Source organism: Hyaena hyaena, unplaced genomic scaffold (assembly GCF_003009895.1).
Source record: "Hyaena hyaena isolate Hyena2069 unplaced genomic scaffold, ASM300989v1 scaffold_182, whole genome shotgun sequence".
Classification (NCBI taxonomy): domain Eukaryota; kingdom Metazoa; phylum Chordata; class Mammalia; order Carnivora; family Hyaenidae; genus Hyaena; species Hyaena hyaena.
The window spans coordinates 703,393-724,567 of NW_024080814.1; the positions used below are offsets into that span (position 1 = coordinate 703,393).

The following is a 21,175-nucleotide window of genomic DNA, read 5'->3' on the forward strand; positions in this document are numbered from 1 at the left end:
TGATGCAACCCTTTACTGAGCACATTCGGTCCACCTGAAAGTTCAAGTCAAAATTGGCATCACCTTGGGGATTTCAATACCATAGCCACCTAGCAGTGTGTGTGGAGGAGGCATGGGGCACTGGGGAGGGACGGGCAGGGATCCAGCCTGACTGTAACAATGATACTTTAATTAAGGAACTCATGGTGTTTGCCAGATATTCTTGGCATGATGAGGGGAAAATGTCTAAAAAGTTCTACTCCTTATAGAATTACAGAATCCTAGACTTAGCCAGAAACCATACCTAGGAATATGAATTGCCTGATTTCACATGGCAGGTGCTACAGATAACATTAGAGTCACAATATACCTCACCCATCACTGCCTAAATAGAAGCTCTTCTTTTTAATATTAATTTCCTTTTTGAAAAAAGTTTATTTTGAGTGAGTGAGAAAGAGAGAGAGAGAGAGCATGAGTAGGGGAGGGGCAGAGAAAGAATCCCAAGCAGGCCCTGTGCTGTTGGCTAAGAGCCCGATATGAGGCTTGAACTCACGAACCAAGAGATCGTGACCTAAGCTAAAATCAAGAGTCTGATACTTAACTGACTGAGCCACCCAGGCACCCCTAATTTCCTTTTAATTATGAAATACACAATGAAGCATAAAGATACAATAAATGTTAGCATCTTGCCTCATGTGCCTCCCTTTCAAAAAATGTTTTATTATACAAAATTTTGAATATATATACAAGTAGAGACTAACATGATGAAACCTTATATTACCCATCACACAGTACCAACGGGTATTGTTTCCAAGTGGGCGGGAACATTTTGCCCATTATTTTTCTGAAAGCATCATGCTGCGTTTTCCTTTAATTTTCTTAGTTCTGTTGATTTGCAGTAGTCTACAGTTGTCTCCCCTTTCTCCCCAACCTTCATTTTGCTTTGTTCTTCTTTCCCAAGCTCTGTTGTCCCGTCTAAATCCAAAATCAACACACGAGCAGTGATTTGCCACAATTACAGTTACTTACGTTGTAGCACAGAATTCATTTTGTATAGAACATTCCCAAAACACAGGGGCGCCTGGGTGGCTTAGTCGGTTAAGCGTCCGACTTTCACTTAACTTAGGTCATGATCTGGCGGTTCCTGGGTTCGAGCCCCGCGTCGGGCTCTGTGCTGACTGCCAGCTCAGAGCCTGGAGCCTGTTTCAGTCTGTGTCTCCCTCTCTCTCTGACCCTCCCCTGCTCACACTGTCTCTCTCTCTCTCCTAGAAATAAATAAAAACATTAAAAAAAAAAAAGAAGAACATTCCAAAAACACAATGGTGAGTGGCTAAATTAAAATGGGGCAAAGAAAATTGGCTCGATTTTATAAGCATGACAAATGTTAAGAAAGAGTCAGACTAGGACTATAACATACACAGGCTATTCACTGAAGTCCATATACTTACTTTTAAAATTAGTTTTAAAAACTGCCATCCAGTTTTTGATTTCATGATTACATTTTTTAAAATTCAGTATCTAAGAGCGCCTGGGTGGCTCAGTCAGTTGAGCATCAACTTCAGCGCAGGTCACGATCTCACAGTTCATGGATCTGAGCTCTGCGTCAGGCTCTGTGGCGTCAGTACAAAGCCTGAAGCCTGCTTCGGATCCTCTGCCCCTCCCTCCCTCTATCTCTCCCTCAAAAATAAGCATTTAAAAAAAAATCAGTAAGAAAAAGGAAGGCGCAGCCCACTAAAGCTCTTTTAATGAAATGTTATCTCTAGCTACCAAAGGAAATATCTCACAAGAGAGCCTCTTGGGTCCTAACCAGCATTACATCTCTACCACTGCATGTAGACACTCCTTACCCGCTCTCTACTGGCCACTGTGTTAGGAGGAGAGCTTGAGAAAGACTTAAAAGCCATGAACATCACAGTCACATGTCACTGGGGCGCGACAGCACCAGAAGGCATCTCAAACGCTGCTGTCCACAGAATCAAAGCATGCGATATGACCAAAGTTGGAAGCCACGCCGCCGGGCTGCAGGACTCTGCTCCCCTTTCCTCTCACCAAGTAAGATGGAATTAGAGGGGTGAGGCTTTCTCCTTGCGCTGTAAATAACCACCTCGGGGCAATACCACTGCCACTCGGGGCCACTGGAGCATCCCTTCTGGTTGGCTGGTGTCCCTATTACTATCTATCGTTGTTCTGACTCAGTCAGTCTTGAAACACTCCATCTATTCTTCCCTCCGAAATTTCTCTTGCGGCTCTAAAAAGGAAACATGATGCCAGGGCAACAGGGACAGCCTCTTCAGGAAGCCCTCTATTCCAAGCTCTCATCTCTCTTCAAAAAGAAAACCAAGGGGAGAAATCAATCTCATCTACACATCATCGCACCCAAAAAGCCCACTCGTGACCCTCTCACAGGAAAGACATCAGGGCATTCAATGTTGTCAGAAAGTTCATCACAGACAGAAGCTCAGAATAAGCCTGAATATACTCTGTACCCTCCAAGACTGCAGATGTGGTCAAAAATCAGACTACGGCTTTTACTTCTGGGTTTTAATGTTCTCGGTGCTTGTCTTCCAGAGACAGGAAACATCTTCTTAACTAAACAGCCAACTGGAACAAAAACAAGTGTGCTGGGGTAAGAAGAATCGCAGCGGTAGGCCAGCTTCTAAGACTCACTACTCCACAGACGGAGCTACAGCTCAAATACTTGCAAGAACAGCAGATGCCAAGTGCTTTCATCCGCCGGCCTCATTGGAAATATCTTGAGGGAGCCTCCCTTGAAGTATCTGGGTATCTCGTCGCCAAAATATCAAGTGCCAAGATACAGTGGCAAGCCCATTATACAGCTAATGCATGCACAGCTCCTTATTTGTGCATCCACGGCCAGCACAGGGTGAGCGAGACCAGTTTCTTTAGTGTCTCCTGAAAGATTCTTTGTTTTTTTTTTTTTTAAATTTTTTTTTTTAATGTTTTATTTATTTCTAGGAGAGAGAGAGAGACAGCGTGAGCAGGGGAGGGTCAGAGAGAGAGGGAGTCACAGACTGAAACAGGCTCCAGGCTCTGAGCTGGCAGTCAGCACAGAGCCTGACGCGGGGCTCGAACCCACGAACCGCGAGATCATGACCCAAGCGAAAGTCGGACGCTTAACCGACTAAGCCACCCAGGCGCCCCTCCTGAAAGATTCTTTGTGACACCTCACTTGAGTAGGGAAGACGGGCCCTGGGCCTTCCTCACTTTACCTTCACGTACACCACTACGTTCTCCGAGTTCTACAGCAGGGAGAGGGTCTAGGTTGAGACTACAGTATCCAGGTCCCAGGAACACGACAAAGCCCTCTGAGTTATAGAAGGATGCAGAACAGAAGACGAAGCCCTAGAAGCTAAGGCCCAGCTCCTATTCTAGTAGCTTACAACATTCACACACTCCCAGTATTCATTCCTGTATTTAATATTTGCTGAAAGCCAGCTATGTGACGGGGTGCAGATACAGCAAGAGAATCTTCTACTTTGAGAAGGCTAACACAAGATCAAGAAAAAATACCATCCCTATTTTTCTTGCCACTTACTCTTTTTACTCACTTTCATGGAAGAACAGATAAACCCCTTTCCATTCAATCCTGACTAACACCGGTAGCCAGGGATTTCATTCAAAGTGCATCTCGCGCTTATCACACTGCACTGGTTTCCCTCAAGAATTCTGCTGACTCGGTCCACGTGTTCTCCTGTGCCTGTGGACATTTTTCAAAGCAGTTTACCAGGAGCCTGGCACCAGAGGGGGAAGGGCAGCTTGAACTTTAGCTAGGATGTCTCCATGACATGCTGCATAACTCAGAGAATTGGGGCCACCTACGGAACACAATCTGAAGATGTGCCTTGTTTGCCAAGACTTGAAAAAAAAACATTCCCCGGAAGCACACATGAAAGGAGAAGCTGGAGAGAGAGCAGCGGGGGACCCGAGGGTGGCGGCAGTGCAGAGGGTCATGAGGCTGAGCGTCAGGGACCTGCGGGGGAAGAGCCAGCAGCCCTGGACAGAGGACGCCCCACATCTGACCCCTTTAAACAATGAGTGCTTTTATTTACTTCTTTAAATTTTTTTTTAAAGTTTATTTTGAGACAGACAGAAACAGAGTGGGGGAAGAGCAGAGAGAGAAAGAGAGACAGAGAGGGAGGGAGGGAATCCCAAGCAGGCTCTGCACTACCACCAGCACAGAGCCCAATGTGGGGCTTGAAACTCACAAAACTATGAGATCAGGACCTGAGTCAAAACCAAGAGTCAGAGCCTTAAAGGACTGAGCCACCCAGGTAACCCCATGAGTGTTTTTATTTTTATGAAACCGGTTATAAAAAAATTTTTTAAGATATACTCAGAATTAGTATTACCTATATTTTAAGTGTAGGATTAAGACAGAAACATATTGCGGTGATTTCTCAGGTCAGAAGCCAGTGCAGCACACTCTACCCTACTTATCTCATGGACCACGATGCCTGATTTGGAGTTATGCCATCCACATTTTCACTTGCATTGTCGAAAACATATTTTTGTAATTTCTGCTGATTTTGACATTGCCTCATATTAAAACTGCCAAATAACCGGACACTTTTGGGATTGCATCACCTGATCAAGGTCACGGTCCTCAACTCTGTCTACTGGAGAAAGCACTGTAAGAATTTTCTCGGCAACTCACTGAGTTAGACCTAAAGTAAACAGAAACTAATTGCTTGACTCCAACAGTTTGACATATTTTTTCTATTTGCCCTCTTAAACTTGGAGCTTGATAAAGCATGTAATTCTCCATCGATATTTGTATTAACATGATAATATTTCACAATCAAAACAGAGAAAAAATTCTACCTCAGTAATTGAACAAACACGGCATATTTAATAGATTTTTTTTTTTTTAACCACAGAAGAGGAACTTCTGAGTCTTAAAAGAAACTTGTCCATATTTAGCAGGCTACAGCTATAACTACCTTATTGAAACAAATTCATTCCTATGGATTTAATATCCCTTCATCAGTAACAAACTACTAGTGTTCCAATTTTCTTTTCTCTTATCCAGCTTCTGATCATATGAAACAATTAAACAGGCTGCAGGAATTCGCAGAGCAAGAATAACCAGCATCCTGTAGGAAACCCGGGGACCCCCTGGCCCAAAGTTTAATTAGAACTGCTAATGCCCGGTTGCACTAATGAGAAGATTAGTATCAGTCTTAAGTACGTGGACTCCCAAGTTGGCTATCATTAAACCTAAATGAAATCTCAATTACGTGACCAGTAATAAGTTCTTCTAAAATACTGTGGAAGCTTCTCCACAGTCCGAGAGATGTCTGCACTCCTGTCAAAAAGAGTGAACTATGGGGGCTCCTGGGTGGTTCGATCAGTTAAGGGTCTGACTTTGGCTCAGGTCATGATCTCGCCATTTGTGGGTTTGAGCCCCACATCAGGCTCTGTGCTGACAGCTCAGAGCCTGGAGCCTGCTTCAGAATCTGCCTCCCTCCCTCTCTCTCTGTCTTTCTCTCTCTCTGTCTCTCTCTCTCCTCGCCCTCCAAAAAAATAAAGTAAATTAAGTATGAGTAATGTGTAACCTAACTCCCTTAGTAATTGGAGCCAACTGTCTCTTGCCCTCTTTGCAAAGGGACCCCGCTGTGTTCCCTCTACTCCAGACAATCTACTCAGCAGTATTACCTTTTTTGACTAATCATCTGCCAGGTTCACTGAGAAGCACTCATCACACATTAGCTCATGAGACTCACAATCCTACGTGGCAAAACTATCATCTCCATTTTACAAATGAGGAAACTGAAACAACCAGCTTAAAAACTTTTCCCCAAATCCTACAAGCTTCTAAGGGTCAGAGCCAAATCAAAATTCAGGTCTGCGTCTCCAGCACCTGCATCTATAACACCCTCAGTGTTATCACCCTACTAATGGTTCTATTTTTGGGTGCAGCACAATACACACGCAAAATTTATCATTTTTACCATTTTTAAGTGTATTGCCTACAGTTATGGTGGAATTACCTAGAAAATGGACACCTTTTCTGTCTTCTCCTTTGAGTATTTTTAGCAGCATTCTTTAGATTTTATTTGTTCAACACATATGAACACCACGATATTTACCATTGTATTCAAGGAAAGGGCACATCAGCTGCACCACCAACTTTTGAGACCGATGCCTAGAAAGAGTCCTCATTGTTGAAATGAATGAGAACACCATTTAAAACCCAATCCTAGAGTTTTAACTGGAGCGCTGGAACTGACATGATCACCTCGCACCACTAGATGGCACTTCACCTCAAATACTGCTACCACCTCTGCTGCTTTGAAGGCGGCTATGCACCTATTTCTATTTAGAACTGCTACTGGGTCCTTTAACAGTGAACTTCCCAACAACACTGAGAAAGCATCTATTATGTGCAAGGTTCTTTCCCTTACTGGACTATTTGTTTTAGGCCACAGGGTGTCATCCAAGCAAAATGTGAAAGCTAGCCCACATTTATGGGCAAAATCAGGAGGTGACCTCCTGGAACCCGTGAAATGTACACCAACAGCACTTTTTTAAAAATATCCTTAAAATGAATTGGGATCCAGGGGCACCTGGGTGGCTCAGTTGGTTAAGCGTCCGACTTCGGCTCAGGTCATGATCTTGCAGTTCGTGGGCTCGAGCCCCGCGTCGGGCTCTGTGCTGACAGCTCAGAGCCTGGAGGCTGTTTCAGATTCTGTGTGTCCTTCTCTCTCTAACCCTCCCCTGCTCACGCATTTTCTCTCTCTCTCTCTCTCTCTCAGAAATAAATAAAAAGAACTTTTAAAAAAAAGAATTGGGATCCATTAAGGGATAAAATCACGGCAAGCCTGTTGCCCTATACTTTTTTTTTCTTGTTCTAATCCACTATTCTGTGTTCTACATTGTGAAATAAGCAACAAAAGATTCACAGCATGGGATCTGTAACGTGCAGACACCTACCATTTGATTCTGAAGCCATTCAATGAGCGTTTCTGCGGTGGAATCTGGGACCTGGCATCTCAAGCCTTCCTTCTCGTCTGTGTCCATCATCTCCAACAACCCGCGCAGGTCTTCAACAAGGTGCAGAGCCCGCAGGCTTCCCATGAACGGGGAGGTGGGAGACTGGCAATCAAAGATTCCATTGGAATATTCCAAGGCCTTAGAACCTAGGTTAAAAAAAAAAAAAAATCACAGAGAGCAACAGCATTTATATTAGATAATATACCAAAGCTCTGGGTGGCAAGCAAGTCCAGTCACAGTGAGGAATAATCAAAATAAGCAACAGGAAAATGAAAATAATTCAGTCATGCAAATCTTTCCAAGTCATAGATACTTGATACAAAAATAAAATCCATATAATTGGTGGTAAATATCAATCATCAAATACCTGATAGGGAGGTCAATCATACAGTATGGTAAGAATGTGCTGGGCTTTGGTGAAGGATGTGCTGACCTCGTGGAAATAAGGTACGTTATGCTAAGAAGGTAGTAGGCCAGTTTGGATACAGCTGAAAATATAAATTTTAAGTACCATAAAGTCTTGAAGTTCCCTGCAAAGAAGTTGCACGTTGAGGTGGAAACTGCACAGCATAATGTCAATGGTAACAGGGCCAATTCCCAGCTAATTTACCAAAATTTAAACTGTGGAGAAGTTCAATGAATTACATATAAACACATATATATGTACACATTTGGGTATATATGCATGAGCATGTGTGTCAACATTTTCTCCCATGATTGTGTTTGCGGCCTAGCATCAAATGCTCTTGCAAATATCAGCTTAAAAAAATAGTTGTACAGCCATTTTTGTTTTATTAACTATAAGATAAAGCATTCTACTACTTAAAAACCATATAACTAATGCACAACCCATTCTGAAAACATGCATATATATTCCTCTTCATTTCTTTGACCTTTATTTCCTGGTCTATCAATTATACATAGTAGCTTTATATTTAAGTATCAATAATTATTATATTTAGACCACCACTATATCGACCTGAAGGTCTGCTAACTGGAAAAAAAAACTGTGAACAAATGTGTAAATTCTCGCCCCAGTTGGCTATACAACTTGATCAATTCCAATGGTATAGAAAGGAACTTCCTTTCAGTTAGTCCATTCCACCAACGTTGCTTAATACTGGACCAAATGATTTGGACCAAAAGCTCCTGAACCATAATAATGGTAACAATTGATATGCTAGGCCCAATGCGAAATGCTTCACATCACCCTCTGAATCATCCCCGCAGGAACCATGTAAGGCTGAGAGGAGAATCCAGAAAAATATAAACTGCGGAGAGTCCGTCAGGGAAAGGGAGGAACAGAAGAGCATTAAAAACAATAAGCATTAGGGTCACCTGAAATATTATTAAAAACAGATGTGCCCACACTACCCCTCCATTCTATTAAGTCTGCATCACAAAACAGGTGGGGGAGAGATGCATATTTAGAAAAACTCCTCAAATATTTGTAGTCCTATCTCCCCCCTCCCTCCTAGGTGAGGAGCAGACCTACTGATGTTATTTAAGAACATAAAGCCAGGTCCTACCCACAAAGCTGCTTGACAGACTCAGTGTGAGGTAGGACCTAGGAAATGTGAGTTTCTTAGGAATTCTAATATTGGCCCTCAAGCCCTGCCAGGGCTAAGGTACAAACACATTCGTCTAGTGGAGTATATAAAATACAAACCCTCAACTACTGTCCCAGAAATACCACTTCTCTTGACTCAGGTTCTACTAAGAGTGTAAAGTTATAACCTCTGGTAACAGCCTACAATTGGTTCTGGTTGTATTTTCTGAAATTGTGACAGAGAAGGACACCTGACAGTCCTTCAACTGTTTGACAGTATATATCATGCCCTGAGCAAGCATATACTTTTCTAGGTTAAAATTAACCAGTTCCTTCGTTACCAAAAGTGGCTGTGAAACTCTACTTTCATGGTCACCTCCTCCTCTAGGTAAGTTTTACCAATAATCTCTTTGAAATTGATATTCCAAGCACTGAATACAGTACTCAAGATGTGGTCTAATCTACAAAGGAGGTCAACATGAAATCTGGTCTCTGGGATACACAAGCATAACAAAGGAAGAGAAAACCCAATGACAAGGAAAACACCTTTCGTTTCTCTGAACCACTAACAGAGTAAGGTCAAATTTTCGACCAGAAAAGTAAGCAACAGGAGCCAAGACAGCTCGAATTCAGGAGGAGTAAAAGCCAAACACCATCTTGACCCCGACCGTAAGGTGGATGACCTGCCCACTCGCCCATTCAACCCTCTCTTCATTATGCTAGGTTCCTAAATACATAAAATTGCTTCTCCTGTTTTAAAAAAAGTACCTCTCCTGTGACCAAATACAAAATGTGACATGAGACTTTAGACAGCCACTACCCCTGGGAGACCACGAGGGCCTGAAAGGGTTCACCTGCTGGTCAGTCCCCTTGGTCATGATGAGAAAACAAGGAGGTGACGGCCTACGCTGTTTTTGCTCCATCTCCATAATAGAGACTTGCTGAACGTTCTTAACAAGGGAGTAATACAACCAGATCTGTGTTTCACAGAAGGGGAATTCTGGTGGTCCAGGGAATGATGGACTAGAGCGGGAAAGCAAGAACCTCAAGAACATCAAGCGTGAGGGTTACTTGGACTCAACAAGTGGTAAGCACAGACAGGACAGTTTTAGAGATGATAAAAGGGAATGGTAGAAAGGAATAGAATGGATAGAACTTGACTAAATAAAAATGGTGAGGGACAAAGGTCTAGAATGACTTAAATTTCTATTTAGGAAACTGTGTGGATGGAAGGCTATGAAATGAGACAAGATAAAGACTACTAGAATGGCTTCTGAGGAAAGATAAGGAGCTCAAAGCTGTCCATGATGACACGGATATGCATATAGGCTATTTCAAAGGAGAACCTGATTGGCAGTTAGAGACAGAGATCTGAAGTTTAGGGGAGAATTGAGAAAGGAAATAGAAAGTGAGAGTCATTGGTGGGAAAGTGATCAGGGAACAGATCAGAACACCCGTGGATACAGAGTAGAGCAGTATCCCCCAAAGGGTGGTCCTCAGACTACCTGCATCGAAATCTCATGAGATGCTGTTTCTTTATCCTTGAATCAGAAACCTAGGATGGAAATGGGATTTGACATTTTAAAATAAAATTTGAGAATAATACTGGTATAAAATGGAGAAGAGGGACCGAGATGCAACTACAGGAAATCTAAAGGCAGCCAATACATGAAAACAAAAAAGTGGAAAGGTAATAAATGCATTGTAATGAAAAAGCCAGGAGCACAGAGTTGATGTGGTGATGTCACCTTTCAGAGGACGCAGATTACCTGCTATAATCCCGTCCATCTGCTCCAGCGCCGCAGCCAGCATGTCACTTGCGTCACTCATCATATTGTTATCTGTCAAGGGCAAATTCCAACCTAGAACTGAAAAAGCAATGATGTTGCCATTACATCTTTTTGACACGTGCTTCCTGGCAGGTATGGTAACTCAACTTCAAACTGTAACCCCACCTAGATGTCAAATACGGAGAGAGCTTCTGAAGTGGCACAGCTGAATTACCTGGCTTGCTTAACACGCTGTGGCCCACTGTCCACCGTACTGCAAGAGGGCATGCTCGATCAGTTAATAAAATACGTTTCAGTTCTTGCACTCAGGGTGTTTAACAGCCAGTAGGAAGGTTTTCATGCTTACTCTACAGAGCTCTAAGTCTCCATGAAGAGCACCAAAGATACTGATGGAAACTTCCTGAAGGGCCATTAGCAATGCTCAGGAGACAAATTTTTTTCTCCCTGCACCAGCACCACACAATTTCTGCTATTAAAATTTGGGCTTCCCCCCGCCCCCCACATAAGGATTTACCATAGGACTTGCCCACGAAAAGAATTTACTAGCATATACACGAAACACACCTACACACACCTACTGGGATTTTTTAAATAGAACAACAGCTACCACGCGCTGAGTGCCTACAGTGGTCCCTATACATTTAGTTAAATTATTCATAATCCTTAATCATGACACCAACCATATAAAATGGATAAGGCTGTCTCCATTAGGTGGACGATATCAAAGACGTTTGTTGATTTTTGCAATGCAAACACAGCCAATAGATAGCAAAGACCAGGTTTTAATCTAGGTCTGACTTATAAAACACATTTAAAATTTTCTGTTTATCTGATCCTATCTGAAAAACAGGTGTATGCTAAAATTATGCCACAATCTTCTCATTCTTTTACCTGTGAAAAAATATAACTGAAATTATCTCAGCAAAAAATGCGGTTATTAACAAGAAAAAGTCAAGACTGTGATTTCCAATATTAATTAATGCACTTCAGATACTGGACGAAGCAACCATGTAAATTCTCCCCAAAAGCCTAAGTAAGGCCCTCGCTACTTTGTAGATACTGTGGGGTCACAAATATATGGAAAATAAAGGGTACGCTGTTTAAAAGAAAACTTTGCCCACTGTTTCCAAGATCTCGCCACTCTACCTTCCCAAACATATTTACAGTTCAGATAAACAGCTTCTCAGATCAGCTCTCCACTCTGCATTCATTCTGATAAGATGCCATATAATCATTGCAGAACATTACTTTGATTTCCTGGTTTCTAGAGATTTCGTCTAAGAATTTCCCAGAACTTGACTTAACTTCAGAAGTTGTTGGGATGAGCACTGGGTGTTATATGGAAACTAACTTGACAATAAACTATTTAAGAAAAAGTAAAAAATAAAAATAAATAAATAAATGAAGCCATCTAGGCCTGGCTTTGTTCTACTCAGGGGGAAAAAAAAAAGTTGTAAAATATCACTACCATTTTATGTTGGAAAACCACAGCACAAAAATACCCAAGACATGTGTTTACAGTCACCCAGAAGTCAGGGGGTTAACAAGCAAGATTATGAACTTAGGTAGTTCTCAAATTCTTCCATGCATAGTCCAGAGAAGTGAGAAGCAAATTTAATAATCACATTTCAGGATGAAAATTCAGGGTCAACTAAGAACATAAAAGTTTAAGCCCATGACCATGCAGTCCCTGAATGTCACATAATTAAGTGGCTTGCATTTCCTTTCATTTTAAAAGAGCACTTCAAAGAGCTCAAGATACCATGGTACGTATAAAAATAACACAGAGAGACACATCAGGGTCAGCTCTAAGAATGGCTAATCAAACAAAGTGATGCTCATATTAGAAAAACTCTCACCACCTCATTAAATTAGAAAAATATTCATCTTTATTAGCAACTGCATTTGTGTAGAGCATGAACACTTTTTCTAAGTATGACGGGAGTTATGAATTGCTTCTCTATTCTGTTCGATGAGCCTTTCAAATGCTATCGCATGGAGGTATGAGAACCTAGACCATCATTTTCAAAGTGGTGAAGAACTATTTTTTTTTTAATCTCCAATCCTTTGTTTAATAAATGACAGTATAAAATTGCAATAAATACCTATAAATGCTTATTCTCAACCTCTATACTTAACATGTAGTAGCAGCCTGCATGAAATAGGATGGGTAAGAAAGTAAAACAGCTAATAAACATGTATATAATATTACAAAGGCGGGAGGTGCTAAAGGGGAAAAATGGAGTGGGAAAAATGGAAAGGTCTGCAAATTAAATAGGGTAGTCTGAGAGAATGATGGGTGCAAAGGACAAAGATGTCTTTAACAAATTAAAAGTAGTCATGTATAGGGGTGTCTGGGTGGCTCAGTCGGTTAAGTGTCTGACTTCAGCTCAGGCTCATGGGTTTCAAGTCCCACATCAGGCTCTGTGCTGACAGCTCAGAGCCCGGAGCCTGCTTTGGATTCTGTGTCTCCCTCTCTCTCTGCCCCTCCCCCATTCGCACTCTGTCTCTGTCTCTCAAAAATATATACACATTAAAAAAATTAAAAAGTAGTCATATATAGATGGTCTGGTTCAATGGTATTTAAAGTACAAAATTCCTACAAATCAATTAGAAAAAGGAAGTGAGGATGACATGAACAGATGTATAATAGAAAATACCTTCAGTTAATCAACAGGGAGAGGCTTAATGTCATTAGTACAAGGAATTTCAGACAAACAACATGAAACCATTTTATACTCAGTCAGCTGGGGGAAAAAAAAATTGACACTGGCATGTGGACCCACAGAGTCTCTTACGGAATGGCAGTGGGAATGTGAAATGGCTTAACCACTTTGAATAACAGTTTGGCATTATCATCTACAATTAAACGCATTTATTTTCAATCTAACAATATTTACTCCAAAGTACATAATCATGAGCATACACAAACATTCATGGGACTCTTCACAAGTACGAAAATGTGGACACAAATCAAACGTCCAACACAAGAGAAGATGAATAATCTATGAATCTAGAAATAGATTCAACATAATTACACAAAAAGAAAGGAGGAAATGGCAACCTGAAATTCAAGATGGTGGACAACTCAAGTCAGGCATATCGAGCAATAGGCGGGATAGCCTAGGAAGAGCTACGTAGATAAATAAAGGTTACTGTCAAGCTTTTGAGTTAGGTAATGGATTCAGCAGAGTGCTTAGTACATTATTAAAAATGACAAAATGGCAACTTCACTTCTCATAATGTGGAGTAGATTTCATTGGACAAACTTTCCCACAAATCGCAATACAAAACTGAATAAAATAGAAAAATAGTTTTGAAGAAATTGGAGAGAGAACCAAAGCTGGGAGAAACTGGAAGTAATTCAGCTCTTGAGTCAAAGGAACCATAATGAATGAGATACATGTTTATGCATCTTTTTACCTGTGGGAACTCCCCAGTCCATGGGATGCAGAGTAGATCCTAGCCATCTACTGGCTCAAATCTACTGGCTCAAATCTTACTGGCTCAAAGAAAAAAAGGGGGTAAGCTTCTTAATACTAATTCATGGTAGACTATGCTAAGTTAAGAATATATGATATAATCCATTAAAATTACAAAATACAGACATGTAAGTAAAAAGCCAATTGGATTAATGAAATGGAATACTAAGAAAATCCTCAATCCAAAAGTAGGCAGTAATGGTGGGACAAAAAACAGATGGGAGAAATAGAAATCAAACGGCAACATGGTAGATTTAAATCAATCATATAAATAATTACATTAAATATAAACAGAATGAACACTATTAAAAACCAGAGATTATCAGGGGCGCCTGGGTGGCTTAGTCGTTTGAGCGTCCGACTTTCGCTCAGGTCATGATCTCGCGGTTCGTGGGTTCGAGCCCCGCGTCGGGCTCTGTGCTGACTGCCAGCTCGGAGCCTGGAGCCTGTTTCAGTCTGTGACTCCCTCTCTCTCTGACCCTCCCCTGCTCACGCTGTCTGTCTCTCTCTCCTAGAAATCAATAAAACATTTAAAAAAAAAAAAACAGAGATTATCAGACTGGCAGGAAAGGAAAAAGAAAAGGAAAAGTAAGAGAAACGCAAAGCAAAGAAAAAGAAAAAAAGGCAAACAGAAGACCAAACCTAACTATACGCAGTTAATAGAGACGTACTTTAAATATAAAGAAATATAAAGGATGCAAAATGAAATACCATATACATAGTAAGCCTAAGAAAGCAGGAGTGACTATATTAATATAAGAAAAATGGCTTTCAACAGAGAAGTATTACTAGAGAGATATTTTATAATGATGAGTCAATTCATCATGAAGTCATAACAATCACAAATGTTTCTACAACTAATAAAAGAACTTCCGAATACATAAGGCAGAATCCAACACAATTAAAGAAGATTATATTAAGTCATCTATATTTGATGTAATCATTGATATGGTTAGATTTAAGTGTAGAGTCCTCTTCTTTTTGTTTGTTTGTCCCACCTGCCATTTGTTATTCCTTTTCAACCCTCTTTTGGAATGGCAAAGGTAGGGGGAAAAATCCAGTAATAACACAGAAGACTTGAACAATATCATCAACCATCCTGACCTAAATCAATTATACAAAAAAAAAAAAAAAAGCAAACAAACAAAAAACCCACATCCAAATGCAGAATATACATTGTTTTCAAATCCACATGTTATATTCATCAGGATGGCCCATATATGCAAGGCCACAAATTAAGTCTCAAAAAATTCCAAATGGACTTCAAAGGACTACATAGAAGAGTTAAGAACAGCAAACTGAAGTGGCAAAGCACTAATATTAACATAGAATTTCCATATATATTAAAATTCTAACTTGCCCATGGTTTGAGATATTCTAGACACAGCCTAATTTAATGAGCATCTGTGTTGATAAAACTATGTCAACTTTCATGGCTGGGTAAAAGTATTTTTAAAAATAGTAAGGCTAAATAAAAAGGCTTTAGAAAATCCCATGCTCTAAAAAGATTTTCCTATATTCCCAAAAACATTTCTGAGACAAAGACTCCCTTGGGCATCCTTACATACTTATTACAATATTATTCCAAATACAGTGGAATATTACTCCACAACTAAAAAGACTATACTACAGACACATGCAACATGAGCAAAAGAAGCCAGACATAAACAACTATGTACTACATGATTCCTTTTATGTGAATCAAGAAGAAGCAATCTATAGTGATAGAAAGTAGGACAATAGTTACTTGCAGGAAGTTGCAAATGGTCCTGGGGGGTGGGGGTGGGGGGGTTCCTGTTCAATACACTGATTGAGTGGTTGGTTACACAAGCTTATACATTTGTCAAGTGTCAAACTATACACTTAAGATGTGTGCATTTCACCGTATATAAATTTCATCTCAAATTTTAAAAATTGGTAAAGGAGACTGTTATCAATTAAAAATGAAACTGTAGAAGGGCGCCTGGGTGGTTCAGGTGGTTAAGCGCCTGACTCTTGGTTTCGGCTCAGGTCATGAGCCCACAGTTCCTGAGATCAAACCCTGCATCCAGCTATGCGCTGACAGCTTGGAGCTTGCTTGGGATTCTCTCTCTCCCTTCTCTGCCCCTCCCGCACTCTCTCTTTCAAAATAAGCCAACATTTAAAAAATTCTTAATTAAAAAGTGAAACTAGTTTTAAAATGAACTACATAAATGGGTTAATGTAAGAAGGAAATGCATGGACTTATAATGGTGTCATAAATCAAAGATAATGATTAGATAATAATCCAGTTACAGTCTTGAGGTACAAAATAAAAGACTCAGAATAACCAAGTCCCTTTGTTCTAATTCACTGCTTACCCAGAAACCTGATTATTATTTGGTCTTCTGGGTGCATAAAACCATTTAGATTAAAACTTCAACATCCAAGAATTCTCATATGATAGCAAATTCATTTCTGAACTCTAAAAAACTAATAATATACTTCTTTGAATGACTTGCTGAAGGGGAAAAAATACTAGAAAATACAACTACCACAACAAAGGAGTTCAAGGTCATAGCTCAAAGTTGGGAAAGCCCTATTTGTTGGGTGATTTACACAGCAATCTTGGGGCGCCTGGGTGGCTCAGTTGGCTAAGGGTCAGACTCTTGATTTTGGCCCAGGCCATGATCTCATTGTATGGAACCCTGAGTCAGGCTCTGCACTGACAGAACAGATTCTCTCTCCCTCTCTCTCCACCTCTCTCTCAAAATAAACAAGTAGATCAGCTCTATTTGCAGAAGTCCTCAGTCTAGTGTTTTCCTATTCCAATGGCTCAATAAAAATAAATTTAGAGAAGTCTTAGAAAAGCAATCTCCTGTGGATAACATTCATATATTAAAGGACAAAAAAAAAAAAAAAAGACACAATAAAAAAAAGTTTGTTCTGGGTATATTTCAAGCTTGGTCGAGACCCACTTAGAGTAGACTTAAATGGGGTAAAATATTAAGGAAAGTTCCAGCAATGGGCGTGGTAGCTAAAGAGTTGGCAGAAAACCACAACTTTTTTTGCTGGGTGCCGACTGACTGATGTTTTAGGTCAGGCTCGCTTCCCAGTCTCTCTGTGAAGAAGGAAAAAAAGACTAAGAAAATTAGTAAGTTTGTTCTAAACTTGGGTAAGAATGCCATTTATCCTAGCTTTCTCAGCTTTCCTTAGCTCAAATATTTAGGTTTGAAGAAAACTTCTAATTCGTACCCAGAGACAATTCACAGAGATCAAAGACACTTGGAAGAAGAAATCCTTTTATTGAGAGAATGTTTATAGACATTCCACCAGGCTGGTGGAGAGCCATATTATTATGTGGTCATTATGAAAACAATATATATTTTCATATAAATTGCCCACATTTCTCATCAATTTCCTCTCCCAAGATGCTCACTAGGGATGTTAATCAATTATACAACGATTCCCAGTGTATGCAGCAATACAGTCTCAGCAAAGATAAAGGGTCTTAAAAATGGACAGCGTGGAAAGTAGTTTGGACTATCAGTGATTCCCAAGGTGTGGTTCCTGGACGAGCAGCGAGCAGCGGCCTCACCTGGGAGGTACTTAGAATGCAAACTCTTGAGTCCCACCCAAAACTGACTGAATGAGGAACTAGGGGGTTTTATATGTTGTGGAGGTGATTCTGATGCACACTCAGTCACGGTGCTAGAGCATAAGAGCCCATCTTTCCTTTTGGGACAACAAGCTCCACCCAAGATGAGGTTGGAACTATCGACCAAGGTAAACACGGGTAGAGCTCCTCGCCCAGTCATTGCTTCTTTTGATCCAAAAATAACAGCTCTGAATAAACAATTCAGGTTTCAACCTGAAAACTCTCTCCCTTTAAACTTCAACTACTAAGCCCTTATGCCTGTAACATTTTATGATTCTTATGCAATCCTCCTTGTTTTCTGGTTCTCTGCTATGTATCTGTCATCACATACTTTCTCCTCCCCACTCTCTTAGCCCAAATCCTTCTCGCCTCCAATCTGCTCTAACATCCCTATAAAATTAATTCAGAATCACTTGAAAAGGCAACAATGGTAAGAAGTAGAGGTCAAGGTGCCCAGGAAGTGTCAAAAACAGAAAAGACTGGGAATGTTGGCAGTAGGGGTGTTATCTAATATTCAACATAATTTTTAAAATTTGTTAGGGGCCCCTGGGTGGCTCAGCTCGTTAAGCAGCCGAGTTCAGCTCAGGTCATGATCTCATGGTTTGTGGGTTCGAGCCCCACGTCGGGCTCTGTGCTGATAGCTCAGAACCTGGAGCCTGCTTTGGATTCTGTATCTCCCTCTCTCTCTGCTCCTCCCTTGACTCACGCTCACGCTCATGCTCTTCTCTCTCTCTCTCTCTCTCTCTCTCTCTCAATAATAAAAAAGCATTAAAAATTTTTAAATTTGTCAAACCAGAAAGTATAATATTGATGATATTGTTGAAAATGTAAACACTGTGTATCTTATGATATGAAGGAATCATTTTAATTTTTAAATTATAATAATAATTTTTAAGAGTTCTTACTTTTTTAGAGATTGTTAGCAAACTATTCACTGATAAAATATGACACCTGGAATTTGCTTTAAAATAATAAACGGGAAGGGAAGAAGGGTAAAGATATAGATGAAACAAGAGTATCCATGACTGTTGAAAGTGGGTGATAAATATATAGGATAACATTACACTGTTCTCCCTATACCTTCATTTACTTGAGATTTTCCATAATAAAATATTTATAATTTTTTCATCCATATCTTTAGACAATAGGATTTTCAAACACCCCTGACCATGATATGTTGTCTTCAATATTTTATTTTTGTATCATGACCTCAAGCACATCAAGGGCTCACCAAATATTTACAAACCAAATAAGAAAATACTTGTTTTAACCACCTGCATAAACAAACACACACACTCAGAAAATGGGACGGCTTCTCACAGAGAGTTGGCAAAGCAGAGCATAAAAATGGAAATATTAATGACCGCACCTTAGTGAAAGTTAATTCTCTTGCTCACTACTATGGAGAGCCACAAAAGATGATGGGGCTATGTTGGCAAGTATTCAAATAAATGAAACACCAAGGGAAAAGATGACAAGATAAAAGGAAATGAGCTTCTCAGCTCTATGATATTAATATTTAGGAATGACAACCACGAGGGAATTGATAAAAAGGTGCACACAATAAGCCAAGATCCTTTACTTCTTGATTAAAAGAATGTTGCTGCTATTTGAAAAAAACGTATTAAATATCAGTAAATCTGAAGATCTTGTGAGAAGGTGAAAGAATGTCCCATTTCTCCTTATCTACTATTATTAGCTATAATGACTGCAAGAAGAAGTTGTAAATTTGTCTAAGGTCACTCAAGAAGTAAGGTTTGAGCCCAAAACCCCTGTTGTTCCCTATACGTATTCATGAAAAAGCTGGTCAGCCCTGACTCGGATCACCAACCTTGACCCTTCTCACAAGCTTCTGACCCAATTTACATACTACCTCCAGCGTGTGCACCGCTGCCTGCCTGGCGTGCTGCCCAGCACACCCTCCCCTGAACGCACACCTGCTCACCTCTGTGCGGTCACGAGGGCCGCTCCTTCCCTGCTCAGACCACCCTGTATGCCCTGGACACTTTCTCTCAAGATTCGGCTTGGGTATCCTGACTTTTAAGAGAAGTCTGGATAAATCTGATGTTTGCTCTCACCTACAATCTCACAAAATGAATTTTCACACTCTTGACAATGTAGGTGAGCCAAGGCCATTGTGCACCTTTGGGACGATGCCATTTATAAGAGTTTGCACACTGAGCCCCTAACAGGATGGAGGAATATTAGGAGGCCTGAGCAGGTCTTAACGTCTGATTTTTCTACTCTAGCCCTACCCCCAACCCATCTCTTCTCTTTAGCTTTTACAAACCTGGAGACTCATCTGTCTCCTAGTTGTCTGCCAGATCTAGAAACCTAGCCTTAGCTGGTAAGAGGTAAGCAGTTCGGGATATGGGAAATCCAGACTGACACCCTGCAGTGGGCAGAGGAGGGTTCAGAGCTGCTCAAAGCTCTAAAAGGGAAAGGACAAGCATGTTTTATAAACTGTGGGTCATGACCCCTATGATTGGAAGGTGGTGAAATAAATTTAGCAGATTGCCATCAACATTTATTTGAATAAACATCAAGAGTGTCTTACAAGAAGAAAAGGTTAAGTATGGTTTTGTGACACTTTTGATTCAGTTATACGTACACACATCTGCATGCAATAAATACTGACTGAAGTTCTACCATGTGCCAGGTACTGGAGACAGAAGAGTGAAAGACAAGCAGAAAAGGAAAATACCTCTGCTGTTAGGTAGCTGATGTTCCTGAGGTTCCAGCATAATGGGGAAGTGGTTTGGGGAGGGCGCGACATGCATGCATATGTAGTGCATCATGATACAAGAAAGTATATTTTACACTAGGCCAAACACATGTGAGAAAGACCGTTCTGAAGTAGTGCGATGATTTAAAATGTGGTCTGTGAACTGGCTCATTAACTGTCATTGGTCTATTAGGAGTTAAGTTCAGAAACTAAGTATCTAGAAAATCTTATAGCAACTGGACCTTGCTACGTGACCATTTTGCCAGCCCACCCAATTTTTTAAAACTGAATTTTATAGAAAGAATCAATCCATGATGAACTGGAGATAAGAAAAAACAACAACAAAACAAAAACAACAACAACAAAAATCACTGGTCCTTTACCAGAGGTGGTTGGAGAAGCACTGCTCTGCAGGACACACCGGGCAGGTATCTTGCGAGTAAGTGTGTACACGGTACTTCGATCGGAAACCACAGCCGTGGATTAAAGAGAGAGAGAACAGGCAGGGAACCGGGAGCAAGAGAAACCCACCCACTGGGGAGCACCCTTCAGGTTCCTCTGTTCACCTGTCACATGATGAAAGTAATTAAATGGCAGGCAAAAAACCGTTAGTACTGATGATGACATCTGCTTAAATTTGGAAGAAGTGAAACAAAAAAACATTTTGGTTATGTACAATTAACATCAGTGGCAGTCATATACTTGAACTTCTTTTCTAATTACAATGCATCAGAGCAGGGGTGGCTGAGTGGCTAATTTGGTTAAGCCTCTGACTCTTGATTCCGGCTAAGATCAATGATCTCACAGTTCGTGGGTTCAAGCCCCACAACAGGTTCTGCGCTGACAGTAAGGAGCCTGCTTGGGATTCTCTCTCTTCTTCTCTCTCTGCCCCTTCCCTGCTCACTCTCTGTGTCTCTCAAAAATAAATAAACATTAAAAAAATGAAAAGAAAAGATATTCTTATAATGCATCATGGCAGTAAAACATATAATTTCTGATCCACTTGATTTTAATTATAGC

At 40.6% G+C, this 21,175-nt stretch overlaps 1 protein-coding gene across 8 annotated transcripts in view; it reads right to left on the reverse strand.

Annotated features, from left to right (window-relative positions):
* PPFIBP1 (PPFIA binding protein 1) overlaps positions 1–21,175 on the reverse strand; it is a 168,952-nt gene that overhangs the window by 52,594 nt on the left and 95,183 nt on the right. For all 8 annotated transcript variants that reach the window (XM_039240835.1, XM_039240834.1, XM_039240837.1 and 5 more), the window contains 2 exons: positions 10,312–10,410; positions 6,934–7,139 (listed from right to left, as the gene is read on the reverse strand). In XM_039240835.1, coding sequence (XP_039096766.1) covers positions 6,934–7,139; positions 10,312–10,375 — 270 coding nt within the window. In that variant the 5' untranslated portion in view covers positions 10,376–10,410. Of the gene's footprint in view, positions 1–6,933; positions 7,140–10,311; positions 10,411–21,175 lie in introns of those variants that run through there.